Genomic DNA, 21,520 nt, shown 5'->3' with positions numbered 1-21,520 from the left:
TACAACCCTGTCTCACTCCCTTCCCGACCACTGCTTCCCTTTCATGCCCCTCGACTCTTATAACTGCCATCTGGTTTCTGTACAAATTGTAAATAGCCTTTCGCTCCCTGTATTTTACCCCTGCCACCTTTAGAATTTGAAAGAGAGTATTCCAGTCAACATTGTCAAAAGCTTTCTCTAAGTCTACAAATGCTAGAAACGTAGGTTTGCCTTTCCTAAATCTTTCTTCTAAGATAAGTCGTAAGGTCAGTATTGCTTCACGTGTTCCAATATATCTACGGAATCCAAACTGATCTTCCCCGAGGTCGGCTTCTACCAGTTTTTCCATTCGTGTGTAAAGAATTCGTGTTAGTATTTTGCAGCTGTGACTTATTAAACTGATAGTTCGGTAATTTTCACATCTGTCAACCCCTGCTTTCTTTGGGATTGAAATTATTATATTCTTCTTGAAGTCTGAAGGTATTTCGCCTGTCTCATACATCTTAATCACGAGATAGTAGAGTTTTGTGAGGACTGGCTCTCCCAAGGCCGTCAGTAATTCTAATGGAATGTTGTCTACTCCCGGGGCCTTGTTTCGACTCAGGTCTTCCAGTGCTCTGTCAAACTTTTCGCGCAGTATCGTATCTCCCATTTCATCTTCATCTACATCCTCTTCCATTTCCATAATATTGTCCTCAAGTACATCGCCCTTGTATAGCCCATCTATATACTCCTTCCTCCTTTCTGCTTTCCCTTCTTTGCTTAGAACTCGGTTTCCATCTGAGCTCTTGATATTCATACAAGTGGTTCTCTTCTCTCCAAAGCTCTCTTTAATTTTCCTGTAGGCAGTATCTGTCTTACCCCTAGTGAGATAACCCTCTACATCCTTACATTTGTCCTCTAGCCATCCCTGATTAGCCATTTTGCAATTCCTGTTGATCTCATTTTTGAGACGTGTGTATTCCTTTTTGCCTGCTTCATTTACTGCGTTTTTATATTTTCTCCTTTCATCAATTAAATTCAATATTTCTTCTGTTACCCAAGGATTTCTACTAGCCCTCGTCTTTTTACCTATTTTATCCTCTGCTGCCTTCACTACTTCATCCCTCAGAGCTACCCATTCTTCTTCTACTGTATTTCTTTCCCCCATTCGTGTCAGTTGTTCCCTTACGCTTTCCCTGAAACCCTCTACAACCTCTGGTTTAGTCAGTTTATCCAGGTCCCATCTCCTTAAATTCCCACCTTTTTGCAGTTTCTTCAGTTTTAATCTACAGTTCATAATCAATAGATTGTGGTCACAGTCCACATCTGCCCCTGGAAATGTCTTACAGTTTAAAACCTGGTTCTTAAATCTCTGTCTTACCATTATATAATCTATCTGATATCTACTAGTATCTCCAGGATTCTTCCATGTATACAACCTTCTTTCATGATTCTTGAACCAAGTATTAGCTATGATTAAGTTATGCTTATGCATAATTCTACCAGACGGCTTTCTCTTTCATTTCTTAACCCCAATCCATATTCACCTGCTATGTTTCCTTCTCTCCCTTTTCCTACTCTCGAATTCCAGTCACCCATGACTATTAAATTTTGATCTCCCTTCACTACCTGAATAATTTCTTTTATCTCACCATACATTTCATCAATTTCTTCATAATCTGCAGAGCTAGTTGGCATATAAACTTGTACTACTGTAGTAGGCGTGGGCTTCGTGTCTCTCTTGGCCACAATAATGCGTTCACTACGCTGTTTGTAGTAGCTTACCCGCACTGATATTTTTTATTCATTATTAAATCTACTCCTGCATTACCCCTATTTGATTTTGTATTTATAACCCTGTATTCACCTGACCAAAAGTCTTGTTCCTCCTGCCACCGAACTTCACTAATTCCCACTATATCCAACTTTAACCTATCCATTTCCCTTTTTAAATTTTCTAACCTACCTGTCCGATTAAGGGATCTGACATTCCACGCTCCGATCTACAGGACGCCAGTTTTCTTTCTCCTTATAACGACGTCCTCCTGAGTAGTCCCCGCCCGGAGATCCGAATGGGGGACTACTTTGCCCCCGGAATATTTTACCCAAGAGGACGCCATCGTCATTTAACCATTCAGTAAAGCTGCATGCCCTCGGGAAAAATTACGGCTGTAATTTCCCCTTGCTTTCAGCCGTTTGCAGTACCACCACAGCAAGGCCGTTTTGGTTAGTGTTACAAGGCCAGATCAGTCAATCATCCAGACTGTTGCCCCTGCAACTACTGGAAAGGCTGCTGCCCCTTTGTCTGGCCTCTCAACAGATACCCCTCCGTTGTGGTTGTACCTACGGTACGGCCATCTGTATCGCTGAGGCACGCAAGCCTCCCCACCAACGGCAAGGTCCATGGTTCATGACGCCGTGATAGGCTCGAATCCTGCATTCACTAACAATGTGGTGAACAGTCTGGTATGGAGCCCCGCAGTCACAGGCTGGATCAGGCAGCTTCTTCCACTTAAAGAGAGCATCCCTGCATCGGCCATGGCCGGTACGGATTCTGTTGAGAGTAGTCCAGGTCTTGCGTGGTAGGTCGAATCCACTTGGAAGTTTAGCACCTGAGAAGATGTTATGCAGGTGCACATCTGTCACTGCTTCCCACCGACCTTTCCATTCATCAAGAGGTTTGAAATCCTTAGTAACCATGTCAGCAGCATCTCACAGAGTTGGATAGCGTGATTTCAGTCTCTTGCGATTTAAAAGTGGCAGGTCGCTATGCACGAGTAGGTTAGAATTCCTGGAGATCTTGTGGAATTCTCTCATATGGGCAGTACATCTGCGTAGATCAGGACGCATTATACCGGTTAACAGTGGAAGCCAATAAACTGGAGTAGATTGCGCCAGATATTATGCGCATTGTCGTATTCAGCTGGGTATCAACAAGTCTTGTATGATGACTGTTCGTCCAAACAGGTGCACAATACTCAGCACTTGAGTACACCAAGCCCAGAGCTGAAGATCGCAGGGTGGTTGCTGAAGATCCCCAGGTAGTTCCGCATAGCTTATGGAGGACGTTGTTTCGAGTCCTCAGCTTTTGAGCTGAGTTAAGAAGGTGCTGTTTGAAGCATGGTGTACGATCCAGGATGACATCAAGATATTTTGGGTTCCAATTATGACGAAGAATTCTCTGAAAAATGGTTCAAATGGCTATGAGCACTATGGGACTTAACTTCGGTCATCAGTCCCCTAGAACTTAGAACTACTTAAACCTAACTAACCTAAGGACATCACACACATCCATGCCCGTGGCAGGATTCGAACCTGGACCGAAGCGGTCGCGCGGTTCCAAACTGAAGCACCTAGAACCGCTCGGCCAAACCGGCCAGCTCTGCCTCTGAAACTTACTTCCAGTTTTACGTTCGCCAACCGGTTATTTAGATGGAAGCAACACACTTCTGTTTTACTCACACTGGGTTGGAGCCTCCAGATTTTGAAGTGATTATCTAATGCAGACAGGTCATTGGTTAGAATCTCTTCTGTTGTCTTCATTTCCTGGTGTTTTACGGCTAGAGCCAGGTTATCGGTATAGCAGTGTTTTCTGGATGAAGTGCCAGGTAGATCAGATAGATATAGGTTGAACAGTAAGGGTGAGAGAACTTATTCTTGAGGCAATCCATTGTTCAGCTTCCTCTCCTTCCTTATGTTGCTTCCAGTGATTACCTGGAACTTCCGATCACTTAGCATGCTGTTAACCAGTCGAGCCATTGTTTTGCAGGGTATAATGCGGAGAAATTTGTAGATAAGGCCTTCCCTCCACACAGTGTCGAAGGCGGCAGTTAGATAAACAAATGCCACAGATGTTTTCTACTTCATTTGGTATCCTGACTCTATGAAGGATGTGAGAGACAATAATTGGTCGCAGCAGCTACGCCCTGGTCTGAAGCCTGCCTGATCAACTGGAACGTTCTCTAGGATAGCTCTACTTACTCTGTTATAAATTAGCCTTTCAAAAAGCTTGTAGCAGCAGCTAAGAAGGGCAATGGGGCGATAGTTTTCTACCTTGTTGCTGGGTTTGTCAGGTTTCAGAACAGATATTATCTTCGCCTTTTTAAACGCCAATGGAAGTTGACTAGTCAGCAGGATGTCAGTGAAGAATTCTGCCAGCCATTTCTTCGCTTTTCCTCACATATGGATCAGGAATTCTGGATGGATACCATCGAATCCAGGCGGCTTAAGAGGTTTGAGGTCCTTCAGTCCAGAGTCAATGTCTGAAACTGTGAAGGGATAGGTACACTCAGATGAGGGAGATGTCTTCTTTTTCAGGTCACGAAGCTGTCGTCTGATATGTCTTTTATGTTTCTTGTCAGGAGGTACTCTTGAGATAGTAATGATGTGGGAAGCAATTTGGTCTGGTGTTACTTTGGAATTTTTTCTTCATGCTGGTGCACTTCTTCCCTGTTTTCTCAGAAGACTCCATGCTTTCCTGCTCGAGTGGGTAAAGTCCATATTTTCGACTGTTTCTGCCTATTTCTGCCTCCGAGACATGTCTAAGCTGGACAATAGTTCGTAGCTATCTCTGGGTCACCACTTTGCTGGAAGTGTTGATACAGTGTTTCACTTTCATCATTCCATCCTGGAACATATTCTTTTCGGTATCCTCTTGCATACACTTTTTAGCTGTTGCTGTTACTGCACCAATGAAGCGTTGATAGTTATTATGTGATGGAGGTACCCATCGAATGATCTTATCCAGTTCCGTTGAAAACTTCATCCAGTCAGCTTTCTGGAAATTCCATCGACCATGCGGAGTTGATCGTATGACAGGAACTGTGCAGCCAATTTGTATTATTACAGGTCTGTGTTGGCTGTGAGGAAAGGCATCTATCACTTTCCTTGTGGTGTTGATGTGAAAGCCAGTTTCGTTGCAACTAACAAAGCATAAGTCAGGATTTGAATCCTTGTCCCAAGAATCTGACCTGAAAGTGCCTTGATCTTTAGCATCAAACACTAGATGAAGATTATTCTCTTCGACCCATTGTGCAAGCGTGCTCCCATTTTCATCATTCTGAGAGTAATTCCAAAGTTCGTGGTGACTATTGAAGTCTCCTATGTAAATTGCAGGATGTTCTGCTGTGTGTAGGACAAAATCGGGCCATGTTGTTTTGGGTGGTTTGTAAACATTTGTAATAGTAATGCCGTGCAATTGTATGACAACTGTATGTATATCTGCCTCCACACTTACAGAAATCAGTGAAGCTTCGTTTATGTTGTTACGGACATACGTAGCAATTCCATACACCTCGTGGTAAGTTACACCAAGTGCAGAATATCCAGGAATTCGACCTCGGCTTCGGAATATTTCTTCGCTGGAAGCACGAGTTTCCTGACTGGCGACGACATCGATATTGTTGTCCAGCAAAAATTTTGACAGGTAGTCACACTTTGTCCCGCTAAAGCTTTCAATATTCAGTTGAAGGAGTTGGTTAGTTTGTCCAATGTTTCTTGTTAATGAGCTCTGAAAAGAACTGTTTCTGCTATTTAGTTGATATGTCATTGCCAGGAGATCCTATGGATAGTCTGGCTGCCTGTAATCAGTGTTGCTCAATTAGCACCACCAGGAGACACGTGTAGGGTATTTTAAGGTTAAACCTACGGACGTGAGCAACGCTACCTCCCAGCGTTTACCACATATTCCTTTTCTCTCCGATTCTGCGCAAAATCTCCTCATTCCATACCTTATCAGTCCATATAATTTTCAACTTTCTTCTGTAGCACCACATCTCAAATGCTTCGATTCTCTAGTAGAGTCAAATCTCTGAATGAATGATAAACTCCAGTAACATGGATAGCCAGACAGGAATTTGAACATCTCTTCTACCAAACATGATCCCACGGTCTCAGTCACTGTGCATCGGTCCCCTCTAAGTGGCGGTCACTGGCACAGTGGAGGAAACCGTGTCCCAGAATTGCTTTCCGTAGTCCGTAAACACTTACTTCATCTACGCAGTAATGAAAGGATGTTCCGATACGAGGCGACGTGGCGTGTTCGCAGGGTGTTCTGGCTGCTGACTTTCCTGGTGAGCCTCGTCGTGTGCTGCGTGTTCATATGGAACGCCAAGCTCAAGTGGGACACGACGCCCGTCATCGTCACCCTGGCGGACTCCTCCTACCCCGTGGGTAAAGTGCCCTTCCCTGCCGTCACCATCTGCAGCGAGACCAAGCTGCAGCGTTCCTTCTTCGACTTCACGCAGGCGTACCAAACGAGCTCAGAGAACAGGACTGAAGAACAGTAAGGATGCTTCACCGCTTAAGTATTACACTCACATTTTCGAGCCAAAACATCATGACCACTGCCCAACACTTGACTAAACGCCCACTGGCTGCACGCACGTGACGTGATAAGGAAAGAACGTAAGAGGAGCACGTACGAATGGGGAAACATTCTGGCAAAGGAACTGGTCGCAAATGGGGAAATAAATTGACGTAAGTAACTTTGACAATGCACAGATTGTTGTGGCCCAGCCCTGGGAACGAGCATTTCGAAAATGACGAAGCTGGTTGGCTGCTCGCGGTCTACTGTCGTGAGCATCTGTGGGCATTGGTTGAAGAGTGCTGAAGCCACGAGTAGGCGACAAAACGCTGGACGTCCACACCTCATCAGAGACCCATAAAAAAAATGGCTCTGAGCACTATGGGACTTAACATCTGACGTCATCAGTCCCTTAGAACTTAGAACTACTTAAACCTAACTAACCTAAGGACATCACACACATATATTCCCGAGGCAGGCTTCGAACCTGCGACCATAGCGGCCGCTCGGTTCCAGACTGAAGCACCTAGAACCGCTCGGCCACACAGTCTGACTAGAGAACCTTAAGATCGGAGGCTTGCTCGCTCTGTGAAGTAGGACAGGCGATGATCTATGGCAGATATGACGACATAGTATAACGCTGGAGCAGGCACAGGCGTCTCGCAGTACACTGTTCAGAGCACACTGGTAAACATGTTCCCATGTTGACCCAAAGACGACGTCAGTTGCGATTGCAGTGGTCACAGCGTCATCGAGACTGGACTGTAGATTAAACGAAACGCGTCTCCTGATAAAATATATCGCTTTTCTTCTTCGTTAGGTCCATGGTCGTGGCTGGATACGCTCTCACTGAGATGAACGGCTGTTCGGAACAGGCGCTGCACTATGAATACAGGTCAGTAGGGGCAGTATTATGTTATGGGGGACATTTACCTGGGATTCCATGAGACCTGTGATCGTAATTGAAGGCATCATGTTAGCTGTGGACTGTATGAACATTACTGAGAACCATCTGCAACCCTTCATGCTTTATGTGATATTGCAGTGCCTGTGTTGTTCAGAATTTCGATGCAATGTTCCTTCAGTCATACATGCATGTCCAAAGGAACATACATTCCTGTGACTACCGCCGTCATGCAATACATTAAATGTATTCGCATTTGCGAATAGGAATAACCATTAGCTGTGTAATGGAATGACGGCAATGAAAATTGTTCTGTATCAGGACTTGAATCCGGATTACCAACTTATCGCGAGCGGGCGCCTTACTACTAAGTTTTACGAGTACGCTCCACAGCCGAACCCAAACTTCCATATGTTGTCGACTATGCGCATGATGTCCGAAGGAACACTGCACCGTAATTCTGAATAACACAGGCACTGCAATATCGTATTTATTCGCGGCCACTGGGGAAGTGGCTTCCAATTTCAGTGTCTTCCCTCTAGGGGCCGGCCGCTGTGACCGAGCGGTTCTAGGCGCTTCAGTCCGGAACCGCGCTGCTGCTACGGTCACAGGTTCAGATCCTGCCTCAGGCATGGATGTGTGATGTTCTTAGGTTAGTTAGGTTTTAGTAAAATGGTTCTGAGCACTATGGGACTTAACATCCGAGGTAATCAGTCCCCTAGGCATAGAACTACTTAAACCGAACTAACCTAAGGACATCACACACATCCATGCCCGATGCAGGATTCGAACCTGCGACCGTAGCGGTCGCGCGGTTCCAGACTGTAGCGCCTAGAACCGCTCGGCCACTCCGGCGGGCTAGGTTTTATTAGTTCTGTCTAGAGGACTGATGACCTTTGATGTTAAGTACCAGAGTGCTAAGAGCCATTTGATCCCTATAGGGGAATATACATAATGAATTTACGAGTACAGGCTGTAGACACAAGGCTGACGATATCTGGAACTTTGAGTATGGCCCTGGACTGTATTCGGATAGCTTAATGGTAAGGCGACCGCTTGCGATAAGCGGAAAATGTAGTTTTGAGTCCCAGTCCATTATACAGCTGATGGATGGCCCTATTCGCAACTGTGAATACATTTCATGTACTTCGTGCTTTACGTTTTCCCCAATGATGATGGTAATTTCCAGCAGGGTAACTGTCCATGCCACAAGCCAAGACTCTTGCTACAGTGGTGTAGCATGTAAACTCACTCTGATGTCTTGGCTAACAAAAAAATGGTTCAAATGGCTCTGAGCACTATGGGACTTAATATCTGAGGTCATCAGTCCCCTAGAACTTTGACCTACTTAAATCTAACTAACCTAAGGACATCACATACACCCATGCCCGAGGCAGGATTCGAACCTGCGACCGTAGCGGTCGCACGGTTCCACACTGAAGCGCCTAGAATCTCTTGGCTAACAAATTTGCCTTATCTGAACCTGATGGAATATATCTGGAGCTTTACTGAACGCCGCTCCGCATCTACAGACCACTGGGTTGTGACTTATGGGAATTGCGCGACCTGTGTATAGACAAATGGACCCACACACCTGCGGAAACCTACCAAGAACTTGTTGAGTGCGTGCAACGCATAATCACTGCTGAATTGCATTCTACAGGTGGACTAACGTGCTGATAAGGAGGTGGTCATAATGTTTCGGTTCATCTGTATATTTGTGTTCCTTTGCTTTGTTATATTATCTATGTTTATTGGTATCCCCTATTCACTCATTCTAAACGCTGAAATTTATGGCCAGTTGACATTGTCACTAATTTTCACAAGCGTATGTGTTGTGTATGACTTGTAAACAATAAGAAAGAGAGATGGGCTACGGAGTGGTGCAGCAACTGTCTTGTAGGAAATCTGGACAGAAGCAGAAATGATTAGCGAGCAATTTACACAGTAAACAGAAGATGTATTTACCTTATATTTCTCGAAGCGTACAAAGATTCACTGCAAATAATGCATCAAGAAATAGAGTATAGCTCATACAATAGCCAGAAGTGTGAGGCTCCCTGAACCAAAGCACAAAAGATGACGTCGGATCAGTGAATATCGTTGAATGGGCATAAGTTGATCCCTGACAGTTGCATTGGGCTCAGCTCGACAGATTCGAGGACCCACCTCCGCCAATAACGTAACGCGAGTTTGTAATCGTCTCTATGGCAATGCTCCAGTTTTTCAGAGCTCTGTAACGGCTGCTGTTTTCGCCTGCAGCCGTTAGTGCTTCTCAGTTGAAAGCAGCAACAATGCTGGGAGGTGCCAGAGATCAACTTACGCCGACTGAACTATAGGCGGCGTGTGAGTAGCGTTACATAACAAAGTGGCTCCAAGTGCGAGTGAGCTGTGCGCCACCGCAGGCCATCGTATATTTTGGAAGCAGAGGGCGCTCATGGTGTGGAGCCGCTGGAGGCATTGTTCTGCAGGCATAAACCACTTGGCCCGCTAGATCCCACGCGACAGCTGTCAGCGTCTGACGGAAACTTGCAATTCTGTTGCCAACTTTGAGATGGCAGTAGGGTGGTATCGGAACGTGATACCCAGGTATATACAGGGTGGTCCATTGATAGTGACCGGGACAAATATCTCACGAAATAAGAACGAAACGAAAAAACTACAAAAAACGAAACTCGTCTAGCTTGAAGGAGAAAACCAAATGGCGCTATGGTTGGCCCGCTAGATGGCCCCCATTTTTTTATTACATATTCGTGTAGTACGTAAAGAAATATGAATGTTTTAGTTGGACCACTTTTTTCGCTTTGTGATAGATGGCACTGTAATGTCCACAAACGTATAAGTACGTGATATCACGTAACATTCCGCCAGTGCGGACGGTATTTGCTTCGTGATACATTACCCGTGTTAAAATGGACCGTTTACCAATTGCGGGAAAGGTAGATATCTTGTTGATGTATGGCTATTGTGATCAAAACGCCCAACGGGCGTGTGCTATGTATGCTGCTCGGTAACCTGGACAACATTATCCATGTGTCCGGACCGTTCGCCGGATAATTACGTTATTTAAGGAAACAGGGAGTGTTCAGCCACATGTGAAACGTCAACCACGACCGCACGACCAAGTAATGCAACGACGACGACAGGCAGGGTCGCCACCCTCTCTCTCGGTGAGCAGCGTAACTTCCAGCGCGTCTCGATGCTGCCCCGACTCCCCCTCGAATCGTTCCGCACGCGCCCAAATGGGCGATCGCGACCAGTCGCACCGCGGTGAAGTGGGGCACAAGGAAGATCCGACACACCAACTGCTCCAGAGATAAGTTACGGCTCAATTATGTTTGTTTACATACAACTTCTGCAAATGCTAATTATTAAAATTATGTAAACAGATCTAACGGTTCCCTTTTTAATATTCTATATTTGTTTTATGCTTTTTGATACTACGTAAGATAAGAGGTTACCATTAATTATTTTCTTTACGTAGGTGAGACCGTTAGAAGCAGAGTAACGTATAGGAGGCCAACATAAATGTTTGTTTTTAATTTAAATGAGTGCCAGGCTCCCTACAAGATTATCATAACTGTTTTTTTATCTACATACAGTCAAGGCCAAAGTTCACAGATCTACGACAAATGGTATCTCTGAAAGTATTTGAACTCTTACAAAATTAACTCATGGAACTAATAAGATTTAAATTAAATAATGTTTTAAAATGATTATGGAGCAACGGCCTTGCCGCAGTGGCTACACCGGTTCCCGTGAGATCACCGAAGTTAAGCGCTGTCGGGCGTGGTCGCGCACTTGGATGGACGACCATCCAAGCCGCCATGCGCTGTTGCCATTTTTCGGGATGCACTCAGCCTCGTGATGCCAATTGAGGAACTATTCGACCGAATAGTAGCGTCTTTGTACAAGAGTACCATCATAACGACCGGGAGAGCGGTGTGCTGACCCCCACGCCCCTCCTATCCGCATCCCCCCTGAGGATGACACGGCGGTCGGATGGTCGCGGTAGGCCACTCGTGGACTGAAGACGGAGTGCTTTTAAAATGATTATATCACTTCTGCTCTTGTGGAAAGCTGTAAGAAAAGTTAGTATTCAGTCCGCCGCATAATGGCGGCCAGTTGTTGCCAGTCAGCGACCGCTGCTTTCGTCCTCACGATAGCTGAAAAATACTAATTATTCTCTATTTTCAATTAAAACATTGCGGTTAGTGGCTGGCATGCTATTGAAATAATACAATGAACTCACTTTTACACATATATTTCCATCAATAACCCGATACACACCTTTTTTATCGTCTAGTCGAAAGAACAAGTAGAACATCTGGTAGCGTTCGACGCTAAACACAATATCTATCTAACAATAGTAACATGAGAATCAGAAACAGCAGAAAAGCGAGTAATAACTTATCTTTTCCATCTTCTATAGTTATACAAAGACATAAATGTTTTACTTCACCCTATACTTTTCTGCGATAGTGTTTATCATCGTTATTGTCTTTCCCTACCTTAGTATCGACGTTATATTTTTTGTAAATAATTTTATATTTTTTTCACAATTGACTTTCAGTCTGGTCTGTTTGGTCTGTTTTATACACACGTCACATGCATTATTCTTAAACATCGCAAAAGGGACACTACACAGAGTGGCTCGCTTGTTATCGAGCTCCAAAGCTTAACTCTTCTCACAGTCAACAGCAATTGGAATGACCAACAGCGTGTTTGAAACAAGGTACAGAGGTGTCCAGCCGGCCAGTGTGGCCGACCGGTTCTAGGCGCTTCAGTCTGGAACCGCGCGACCGCTACGGTCGCACGTTCGAATCCTGCCTCGGGCATGGATATGTGTGATGTCCTCAGGTTAGTTAGGTTAAAGTAATTCTAAATTCCAGGGGACCGATGACCTCAGATGTTAAGTCCCATAGTGCTCAGAGCCATTTGAATCAGAGGTGTCCAGCGCAATACAATCACAAAGCAAACAAGAGTAACAATGTGAAAGAATAATACTGTTGAGAACCACTTGAGGCCCAGTCAGAACCACTTGAGACCCAGACTTCTTTACATCAAAAAAGTATAGCATCCTGATGAATCAATGTAAGTTGGGCAGTAAGTAATTATGTTTCCTCGAAATTTCTTACAGGACGCAGTACCTGGGATATGCTAGTCTCATCTGTGACGGAAACAAAATTGTCGGAGCCAATACAACGGATGAAGATGCAATAGAGTTTTTATTAAAGGTAAAATTCTCAGAAATACTTGCTTTTGAGATAGATTAATGTAATATTGTACTAACATCATTGTCGACAAATTTTAAATCTTCTCATGTAGTTCTTCCCTCTCCATAACTTACTCTAGCATTAGCGTGATGCAGTTATTAACTAAAGAACAATATATTAATTTTGTGAAGTAATATGAAGTGCAATGGTTTTCATAAATTAGAGAAAAATCACTACAAAAACTGTAGCTCCAGAAAACGTGATAATTTATATCGAATTTTGCTATGTTGTGACCACAGTAACACTACGTAATACAACATTATGCGAAATTATGGACCTGCAATCCACTTTTGTACATAATAGAAAACTGCATGACTGAGTAGAACGAAAGACAATGAAGGAATGAAGGAGGAAATGAAGGTTAGGGTCTGTCATCCCATCGACAAAGGAATGATAAGGAGTGCCAAGATGGAAAAGGACGGGGTAATAGACGTGGCAGATTAGAAGGAATTATTCCGGAGAGAGAGAAACTGCAGCTATAGATAATTTCATCGAAAAGCTACTAAGGGGATAACAGCGAACGGGAAGCACGTTGAGATTGCCAGATGGTTAAATCTCTGGATATAATTTCTAAGGTTTCTGTATTCTTAACACCTACAACGATAATTTAGGTATACACGCCCACGTCGCACGCTGAAGATTAAGAGATAGAGAAAGTATATGGGGATACTGAAACGGTAATATAGTCCGAAAAGGGAGATGAAAATCTAATAGCCATGGGGCAACTGGAATGCAGGAGAAAGACTAATTGATTTCTGTAGGAAATTTCAGCTAATAATAGCGAATATTCTGTTCGAGAATCACAAGAGGTGGTGTACTTGGAAAAATTCGCGTGATACGGGAAGACATCAGTTAGATTACATCGTGTCAGAAAGAGATTCTAAAATCAGATATTGGATTGTAAGACGTACACAGGAGCAGATACAGCCTCAGATGACAATGTAGTAGTGATGAAGAGTAGGCTGAAGTTTAAAAGGTTAGTCAGGAAGAATCAATACGCAAAGAAATGGTATACAGAAGTTCTAAGAAATGACGAGATAGTTCTCTAAGGCTATAGATACAGCAATAAAGAACAGCCCAGTAGGCAGTACAGTTGAAAAGGAATGGACGTCTCTAAAAACGACAGTCGCAGAATTTGGAAAGATAAACATTGGTAACTGCGAAGGAACCATGGGTAACAGAAGAAACACTTCAGTTGATCGATGAAAGAAGGTAGTAAAACAAATGTACAGGGAAATTGAGGAAAACAAAAATACAAGTCGCTGTGGAATGAAATAAATAGAATGTGCAGGGAAGCTGAGACGAAATGGCTACATGAAAAAGTGAAGAAATCAAAAAAGAAATGATTGTCGGAAGGACTGACTCAGCATATAGGAAAGTCAAGATAACCTCCGGTGAAATTCAAAGCAAGAAAAAGAAACAGGGGTCGCTTTAGAAGAAATATGGGATCCAGTGTTAGAATTTAAGAGAACTTCGGAGGACTTAAGATCAAATAAGGCAGAGGGGTAGATAACATTCCATCAGAATTTCTAAAATCGCTTGGAGAAGTGGCAACAAAACGACTATTCACGTTGTTGTTTAAAATGTATGAGTCTGGAGACATATCGTCTGACTTCCGAAAAAATATCAGCCATACAATTCCGAAGACTGCAAGAACTGACAAGTGCGAGAATTATCGCACAAGGAGCTTAACAGCTCATGCATCCCAGTTGCTGACAAGAATATTATACAGAAGAACGGAAAATAAAATTGAAGATGTGTTAGATGACGGTCACTTAGACTTAGGAAAGGTAAAGGCACCAGAGATGCAATTCTGACGATGCGGTTGATAATGGATGCAAGACTAAAGAAAAATCAAGACATGTCCATTGGATTTGTCGACCTGGAAAAAGCGTTCGACAATATACAATGGTGCATAATGTTCGACATTCTGGGAAAAATAGGGGTAAGCTATAGGGAGAGACGGGTAATATACAATATGTACAAACGCCAAGAGGGAATAATAAGAATGGACGACAAAGAACGAAAAAGGGGTTTAAGACAGGGCTTTTGTCTTTGGCCCCTACTGTTCAATCTGTACATCTAAGAAGCAGTGATGGAAATAAAAGAAAGGTTCAGGAGTGGAATTAAAATTCAGGGTGAAAGGATATCAATGATACGATTCGCTGATAACATTGCTATCCTGAATGAAAGTGAAGAAGAATTACACGATCTGCTCAATGGAATGAACCGTTTAATGAGTACAGAATATGTACTGAGAATAAATCGAAGAAAGACGAAAGTAATAAGAAGTAGTAGAAATAAGAATAGCAAGGAACTTAACATGAGGGTTGGAGGTAACGAACTAGATAGCGTTAAAGAATTCTGTAACACAGATAGCAAAATAACCATTGACGGAAGGAGAAAGGAGGACATCAGAAGCAGACTAGCAGTGGCAAAAAGGGCATTCCTGGCAAAGACAAGTCTACTAGTATCAAACAAAGGCCTTAACTGAGGAAGAAATCTCTGAGAATATATGTTTGGAGCACAGCATTGTATGCTAATGAAAGATGCACTAAGGGAAAATCGGAACAGAAGAGAATCGAAATATTTGAGATGTGGTGTTACAGACATGTTGAAAATTAGGTGGGCTGATAAGATAAGGAATGAAGTTTTGCGCAGAATTGGAGAGGAAAGTAATATGTGGAAAACGCCGACAAGGACAAGGGACAGAATGATAGGACAGATGTTAAGATATCAGGCAATGACTTCCGTGGTACTTTAAGAAGCTGTGTAGGGCAAAAACTGTAGAGGAAACCAGGTTGGCATACATAAGCAAATAATTCAGGACGTATGTGGCAAGTGCTACTCTGAGATGAAGAATTCTTGAGGGGGCCGCATCAAACCAGTCGGATGAAAGAGGACTAAAAAAAAAAAACTGCGGGGTAGTGGGGGGGGGGGGGGGGCGTAGGAGTCGCGGTGTGCGGTATCGAACGAGTAAGAAGGAAAAAAGTTAGGTGATAATATTATATGTTTGCAAGTATACGTCTTCAGCCTGATACACATTATAATCCAAGCGCCACAGTACCGAAGTGAAGATGAACAGGGAAATTTTATTTTAGCTTCTCCTAGCGGCGTAACACATTACTGTGGAGCAGAGATTTCAGTGTTTAAGCAGGACTGAAAACACGAACCTGGAAATAATCAGAAAGCAATAATTAGTTAACTAATTTCTCTAAAAAGTGGACTGCAGGTCCTTCACAAACGCTATCTGCGTATGCTGCAGGGTAATATCAGGTAACATCGGGAGCATATAACAGTTGCCTAAATGAAGGTCCCATCTAAGTGAAGCGAGCAGCCACGTATGCACTGCACACTGAAAGTTAAAAAGGCAGCATTTGCTGCCTACACTGGATTGCACCTCAACGAAAACTCAACGAAGTGACAGATGTGTCTTGGATCAAATAACCGAGAGGGGGTTGTCTTCGAAACAAGCAGTCTACATCTACATCTACATCCATACTTCGCAAGCCACCTGACGGTGTGTGGCGGAGGGTACCTTCAGTGCCTCTATCGGTTCTCCCTTCTATTCCAGTCTCGTATTGTTCGTGGAAAGAAGGATTGTCGGTATGCCTCTGTGTGGGCTCTAATCTCTCTGATTTTATCCTCATGGTCTCTTCGCGAGATATACGTAGGAGAGAGCAATATACTGCTTGACTCTTCGGTGAAGGTATGTTCTCGAAACTTTGACAAAAGCCCGTACCGAGCTACTGAGCGTCTCTCCTGCAGAGTCTTCCACTGGAGTTTATCTATCATCTCCGTAACGCTTTCGCGATTACTAAATGATCCTGTAACGAAGCGCGCTGCTCTCCGTTGGATCTTCTCTATGTCTTGTATCAACCCTATCTGGTACGGATCCCATACTGCTGAGCAGTATTCAAGCAGTGGGCGAACAAGCGTACTGTAACCTACTTCCTTTGTTTTCGGATTGCATTTCCTTAGGATTCTTCCAATGAATCTCAGTCTGGCATCTGCTTTACCGACAATCAACATTATATGATCATTCCATTTTAAATCACTCCTAATGCGTACTCCCAGATAATTTATGGTATTAACTGCTTCCAGTTGCTGACCTGCTATTTTGTAGCTAAATGATAAAGGATCTATCTTTCTGTATATTCGCAGCACATTACACTTGTCTACATTGAGATTCAATTGCCATTCCCTGCACCATGCGTCAATTCGCTGCAGATCCTCCTGCATTTCAGTACAATTTTCCATTGTTACAACCTCTCGATACACCACAGCATCATCTGCAAAAAGCCTCAGTGAACTTCCGATGTCATCCACCAGGTCATTTATGTATATTGTGAATAGCAACGGTCCTATAACACTCCCCTGCGGCACACCTGAAATTACTCTTACTTCGGAAGACTTCTCTCCATTGAGAATAACATGCTGCGTCCTGTTATCTAGGAACTCCTCAATCCAATCACACAATTGGTCTGATAGTCCATATTCTCTTACTTTGTTCAATAAACGACTGTGGGGAACTGTATCGAACGCCTTGCGGAAGTCAAGAAACACGGCATCTACCTGTGAACCCGTGTCTATGGCCCTCTGAGTCTCGTGGACGAATAGCGCGAGCTGGGTTTCACATGACCGTCTTTTTCGAAACCCATGCTGATTCCTATAGAGTAGATTTCTAGTTTCCAGAAAAGTCATTATACTCGAACATAATACGTGTTCCAAAATTCTACAACTGATCGACGTTAGAGATATAGGTCTATAGTTCTGCACATCTGTTCGAAGTCCCTTCTTGAAAACGGGGATGACCTGTGCCCTTTTCCAATCCTTTGGAACGCTACGCTCTTCTAGAGACCTACGGTACAACGCTGCAAGAAGGGGGGCAAGTTCCTTCGCGTACTCTGTGTAAAATTGAACTGGTATCCCATCAGGTCCAGAGGCCTTTCCTCTTTTGAGCGATTTTAATTGTTTCTCTATCCCTCTGTCGTCTATTTCGATATCTACCATTTTGTCATCTGTGCGACAATCTAGAGAAGGAACTACAGTGCAATCTTCCTCTGTGAAACAACTTTGGAAAAAGACATTTAGTATTTCGGCCTTTAGTCTGTCATCCTCTGTTTCAGTACCATTTTGGTCACAGAGTGTCTGGACATTTTGTTTTGATCCACCTACCGCTTTGACATAAGACCAAAATTTCTTAGGATTTTCTGCCAAGTCAGTACATAGAACTTTACTTTCGAATTCATTGAACGCCTCTCGCATAGCTCTCATCACACTACATTTCGCTTCGCGTAATTTTTGTTTGTCTGCAAGGCTTTGGCTATGTTTATGTTTGCTGTGAAGTTCCCTTTGCTTCCGCAGCAGTTTTCTAACTCGGTTGTTGAACCACGGTGGCTCTTTTCCATCTCTTACGATCTTGCTTGGCACATACTCATCTAACGCATATTGTACGATGGTTTTGAACTTTGTCCACTGATCCTCAACACTATCAGTACTTGAGACAAAACTTTTGTGTTGAGCCAACAGGTACTCTGAAATCTGCTTTTTGTCACTTTTTCTGAACAGAAAAATCTTCCTACCCTTTTTAATATTCCTATTTACGGCTGAAATCATCGATGCCGTAACCGCTTTATGATCACTGATTCCCTGTTCTGCGTTGACTTTTTCAAATAGTTCGGGTCTGTTTGTCACCAGAAGGTCTAATATGTTATCGCCACGAGTCGGTTCTCTGTTTAACTGCTCAAGGTAGTTTTCAGATAAAGCACTTAAAAAAATTTCACTGGATTCTTTGTCCCTGCCACCCGTTATGAACGTCTGAGTCTCCCAGTCTATATCCGGCAAATTAAAATCTCCACCCAGAACTATAACATGGTGGGGAAATCTACTCGAAATATTTTCCAAATTATCCTTCAGGTGCTCAGCCACAACAGCTGCTGAGCCAGGGGGCCTATAGAGACATCCAATTACCATGTCTGAGCCTGCTTTAACCGCGACCTTCACCCAAATCATTTCACATTTCGGATCTCCGTCAATTTCCTTCGATACTATTGCACTTCTTACCGCTATAAACACGCCTCCCCCTTCACTGTTCAGCCTGTCTCTGCGGTATACATTCCAATCTGAGTTTAGGATTTCGTTGCTGTTTACGTCTGGTTTCAGCCAACTTTCTGTCCCTAGTACTATATGGGCGTTGTGATCGTTTATTAATGAGAGCAGTTCTGGGACCTTTCTATAGACGCTCCTGCAGTTTACTATTAGCACATTAATATTGTTATTCCCTGTTGCATTTTGCCTACTCCTATCTTGCCGCGTCTCAGGAGGCGTCTTGTCGGGCCTAGGGAGGGGATTCTCTAACCTAAAAAAACCCCATGTGCACTCCACACGTACTCCGCTACCCTTGTAGCCGCTTCCGGCGTGTAGTGCACGCCTGACCTATTCAGGGGGACCCTACATTTCTCCACCCGATAGCGGAGGTCGAGAAATTTGCACCCCAGATCTCCGCAGAATCGTCTGAGCCTCTGGTTTAAGCCTTCCACTCGGCTCCAAACCAGAGGACCGCGATCGGTTCTGGGAACGATACTACAAATGGTTCAAATGGCTCTGAGCACTATGGGACTCAACATCTTAGGTCATAAGTCTCCTAGAACTTAGAACTACTTAAACCTAACTAACCTAAGGACATCACACACACCCATGCCCGAGGCAGGATTCGAACCTGCGACCTTAGCAGTCCCGCGGTTCCAGACTGCAGCGCCAGAACCGCTAGACCACCGCGGCCGGCATACTACAAATAGTTAGCTCTGATTCCACCCCGCGAGCGAGGCTTTCCGCCTTCACCAATTCCGCCAACCGCCTGTACGAACTGAGGATGACCTCTGAACCCAGACAGCAGGAGTCATTGGTGCCGACATGAGCAACAATTTGCAGTCGGGTGCACCCAGTGCTCTCTATCGCCGCCGGTAGGGCCTCCTCCACATCTCGGATGAGACCCCCTGGCAAGCAGACAGAGTGAACACTGGCCTTCTTCCCCGACCTTCTCGCTATTTCCCTAAGGGGCTCCATCACCCGCCTAACGTTGGAGCTCCCAATAACTAATAAACCCCTCCCCCCGTGTGCCTGCTCGGACCTTGCTGAAGGAGCAGCCACATGTCCCCTCACAGGCAGAGCGGGCGATGCCACACGGCCAGCCTCCACATTGACCTTCCGCCTCGTGCGCCGCGAACGCCGCTGAACCCGCCACTCCCCTTGGGGAGAGGGTGGCCCAACCGCGCCCGGTACCCGCGAAGATGTCTCGACAGCAGGGACAGTGGGTGAAGCATGTAACACCTGGGGTGTACCTTGCGACGCACCAGACTCCCCACTGCCGCTACACTCCGAGGCAGCAGCCTGAAGACGGCTGACCGCGGCCATCAACACGCTCAGCTGTTCGCGAACAGTGGCCAGCTCCTCCTGCGTCCGTACACAGCAGTCACACATCCTATCCATCCTAAGGAAACAATTTACTGAAGAGAGTTAATCAACCTTTAACTAGACTGCTAATTCACTAAAGGCGGCTGCTTATTCACTAAACTGTGGTTGCTAGCCACTTCTTGTAGAAAACAATGAAAATAGCACTACCTGTCTCTGGACTGTATTGAAAACAAACTCTAGCACTACTGGCACTATGGTTGACTACAGGGTCTCTCTCTTACTGTATTCAAAACAAACACGAAATCTATGGAACACTATTGTGGGACGGTTCATTTCTGGATGAGACTGAACCCCATCTCTTTCCAAATGAAATCGTTATTTCGCAGATCTGCAGACGTTATTATGCTGATGCAGTACGTGATGGTTTCTTCCTATAAGACGGCAACCCTCAACAGCAAAAGACTGGTCTTATGGGCAAATATATTCGATGACATATATAATGTAACTCATGGTCTACCAACCTGAATCCCATACATACTCTTTGGAGGACGAAAACAGCTTCGAGAAATGGATGGGATCAACTGTCAGTGAAATCTATACGCACCAACATCAACAACAAGACGTCATTGCATTGTTGCCTGTAGTGGTCAAGCCCCTTATACCGCGCTCCTTGCTTTAATGGAACGGGAGATAACCCTTATAATGGTACAATGGGAAATACCCTCTGCCATGGATCTGACAGTGGTTTGCATAACATGCATATCACTTGTGCTACACCTAACTGACACAAAATTGTTAGTAAATTTCATAAATGGTCTATGTTCGAAAATAAACCTAAAATATTACTAATACCTGAACTCGAAAATTAAAGTACAGATTTTCAAAAGTAACTGTACAAGGATGCCAATGATGCTTATATAATTCGGAAGGTACTTTGCCATAAAAATGAGCGCAAAGAAACAATAATTTGTTTACCATGCCGTTAAGAGTAGTAAACGGAAGTAGAAGTTTTCATATTCATAACACTGATGTTACATTCTCTATCACGCGTTAAAATCTGCCATACCTGAACATCGAAAATAGAAGAGCTACCAACCTCTGCCCTACGCACCGATCAGGTGCAATGGCAACTATGACACACGCAAGTAACAACATTTCGTGAAATCGCACTCTATGGGCTTTCACATTTACACGATTCATTTGCAGCTACAATACGACAAATACTAGGTCGATGATGTTATCAGCAGTGATTTGGTTGGTTGATCTGTGGGAGGGGACCAAACAGCGATGTCATCGGTCCCAGCGGATCAGGGTAGGATGGGGAAGGATATAGGCTGTGCCCTTTTAGAGGAACTACCCGACATTTCCCTGAAGCGATTTAGGGAAATCAAGGAAAAGCCTAAATCACAATTTGTCAGCAGTGAAAATCAACATATCGTAGTAACGAAGTCTGTAAATAACGTTGTACGTTGCCATCGTTATTTCGCTTACTTTTCTATACTGCAGCGCCAAAGGAACTGGTATAGCTGTGCGTATTCAAATACAGACATATATAAACAGGTGGAATACGGCGCGGCACTCGGCAATACCTGTAGAAGACAACAAGCGTCTGGAGCAGTTGTTAGATTGGTTACCGCTCCTACAGTTACGGGTTATCAA

General features: G+C 44.1%; 1 protein-coding gene across 1 annotated transcript in view; it reads left to right on the top strand.

Annotated features, from left to right (window-relative positions):
* LOC126191050 (pickpocket protein 28-like) overlaps positions 1-21,520 on the top strand; it is a 298,445-nt gene that overhangs the window by 60,991 nt on the left and 215,934 nt on the right. Inside the window, exons 3-4 of the mRNA XM_049931762.1 lie at positions 6,008-6,244; positions 12,310-12,406. Coding sequence (XP_049787719.1) covers positions 6,008-6,244; positions 12,310-12,406 — 334 coding nt within the window. The remainder of the gene's footprint in view (positions 1-6,007; positions 6,245-12,309; positions 12,407-21,520) is intronic.

Source organism: Schistocerca cancellata, chromosome 6, assembly GCF_023864275.1.
Source record: "Schistocerca cancellata isolate TAMUIC-IGC-003103 chromosome 6, iqSchCanc2.1, whole genome shotgun sequence".
Classification (NCBI taxonomy): Eukaryota; Metazoa; Arthropoda; class Insecta; order Orthoptera; family Acrididae; genus Schistocerca; species Schistocerca cancellata.
Note: the sequence above shows the minus strand (reverse complement) of the source record. Positions and strands in the feature narration are given on the sequence as shown.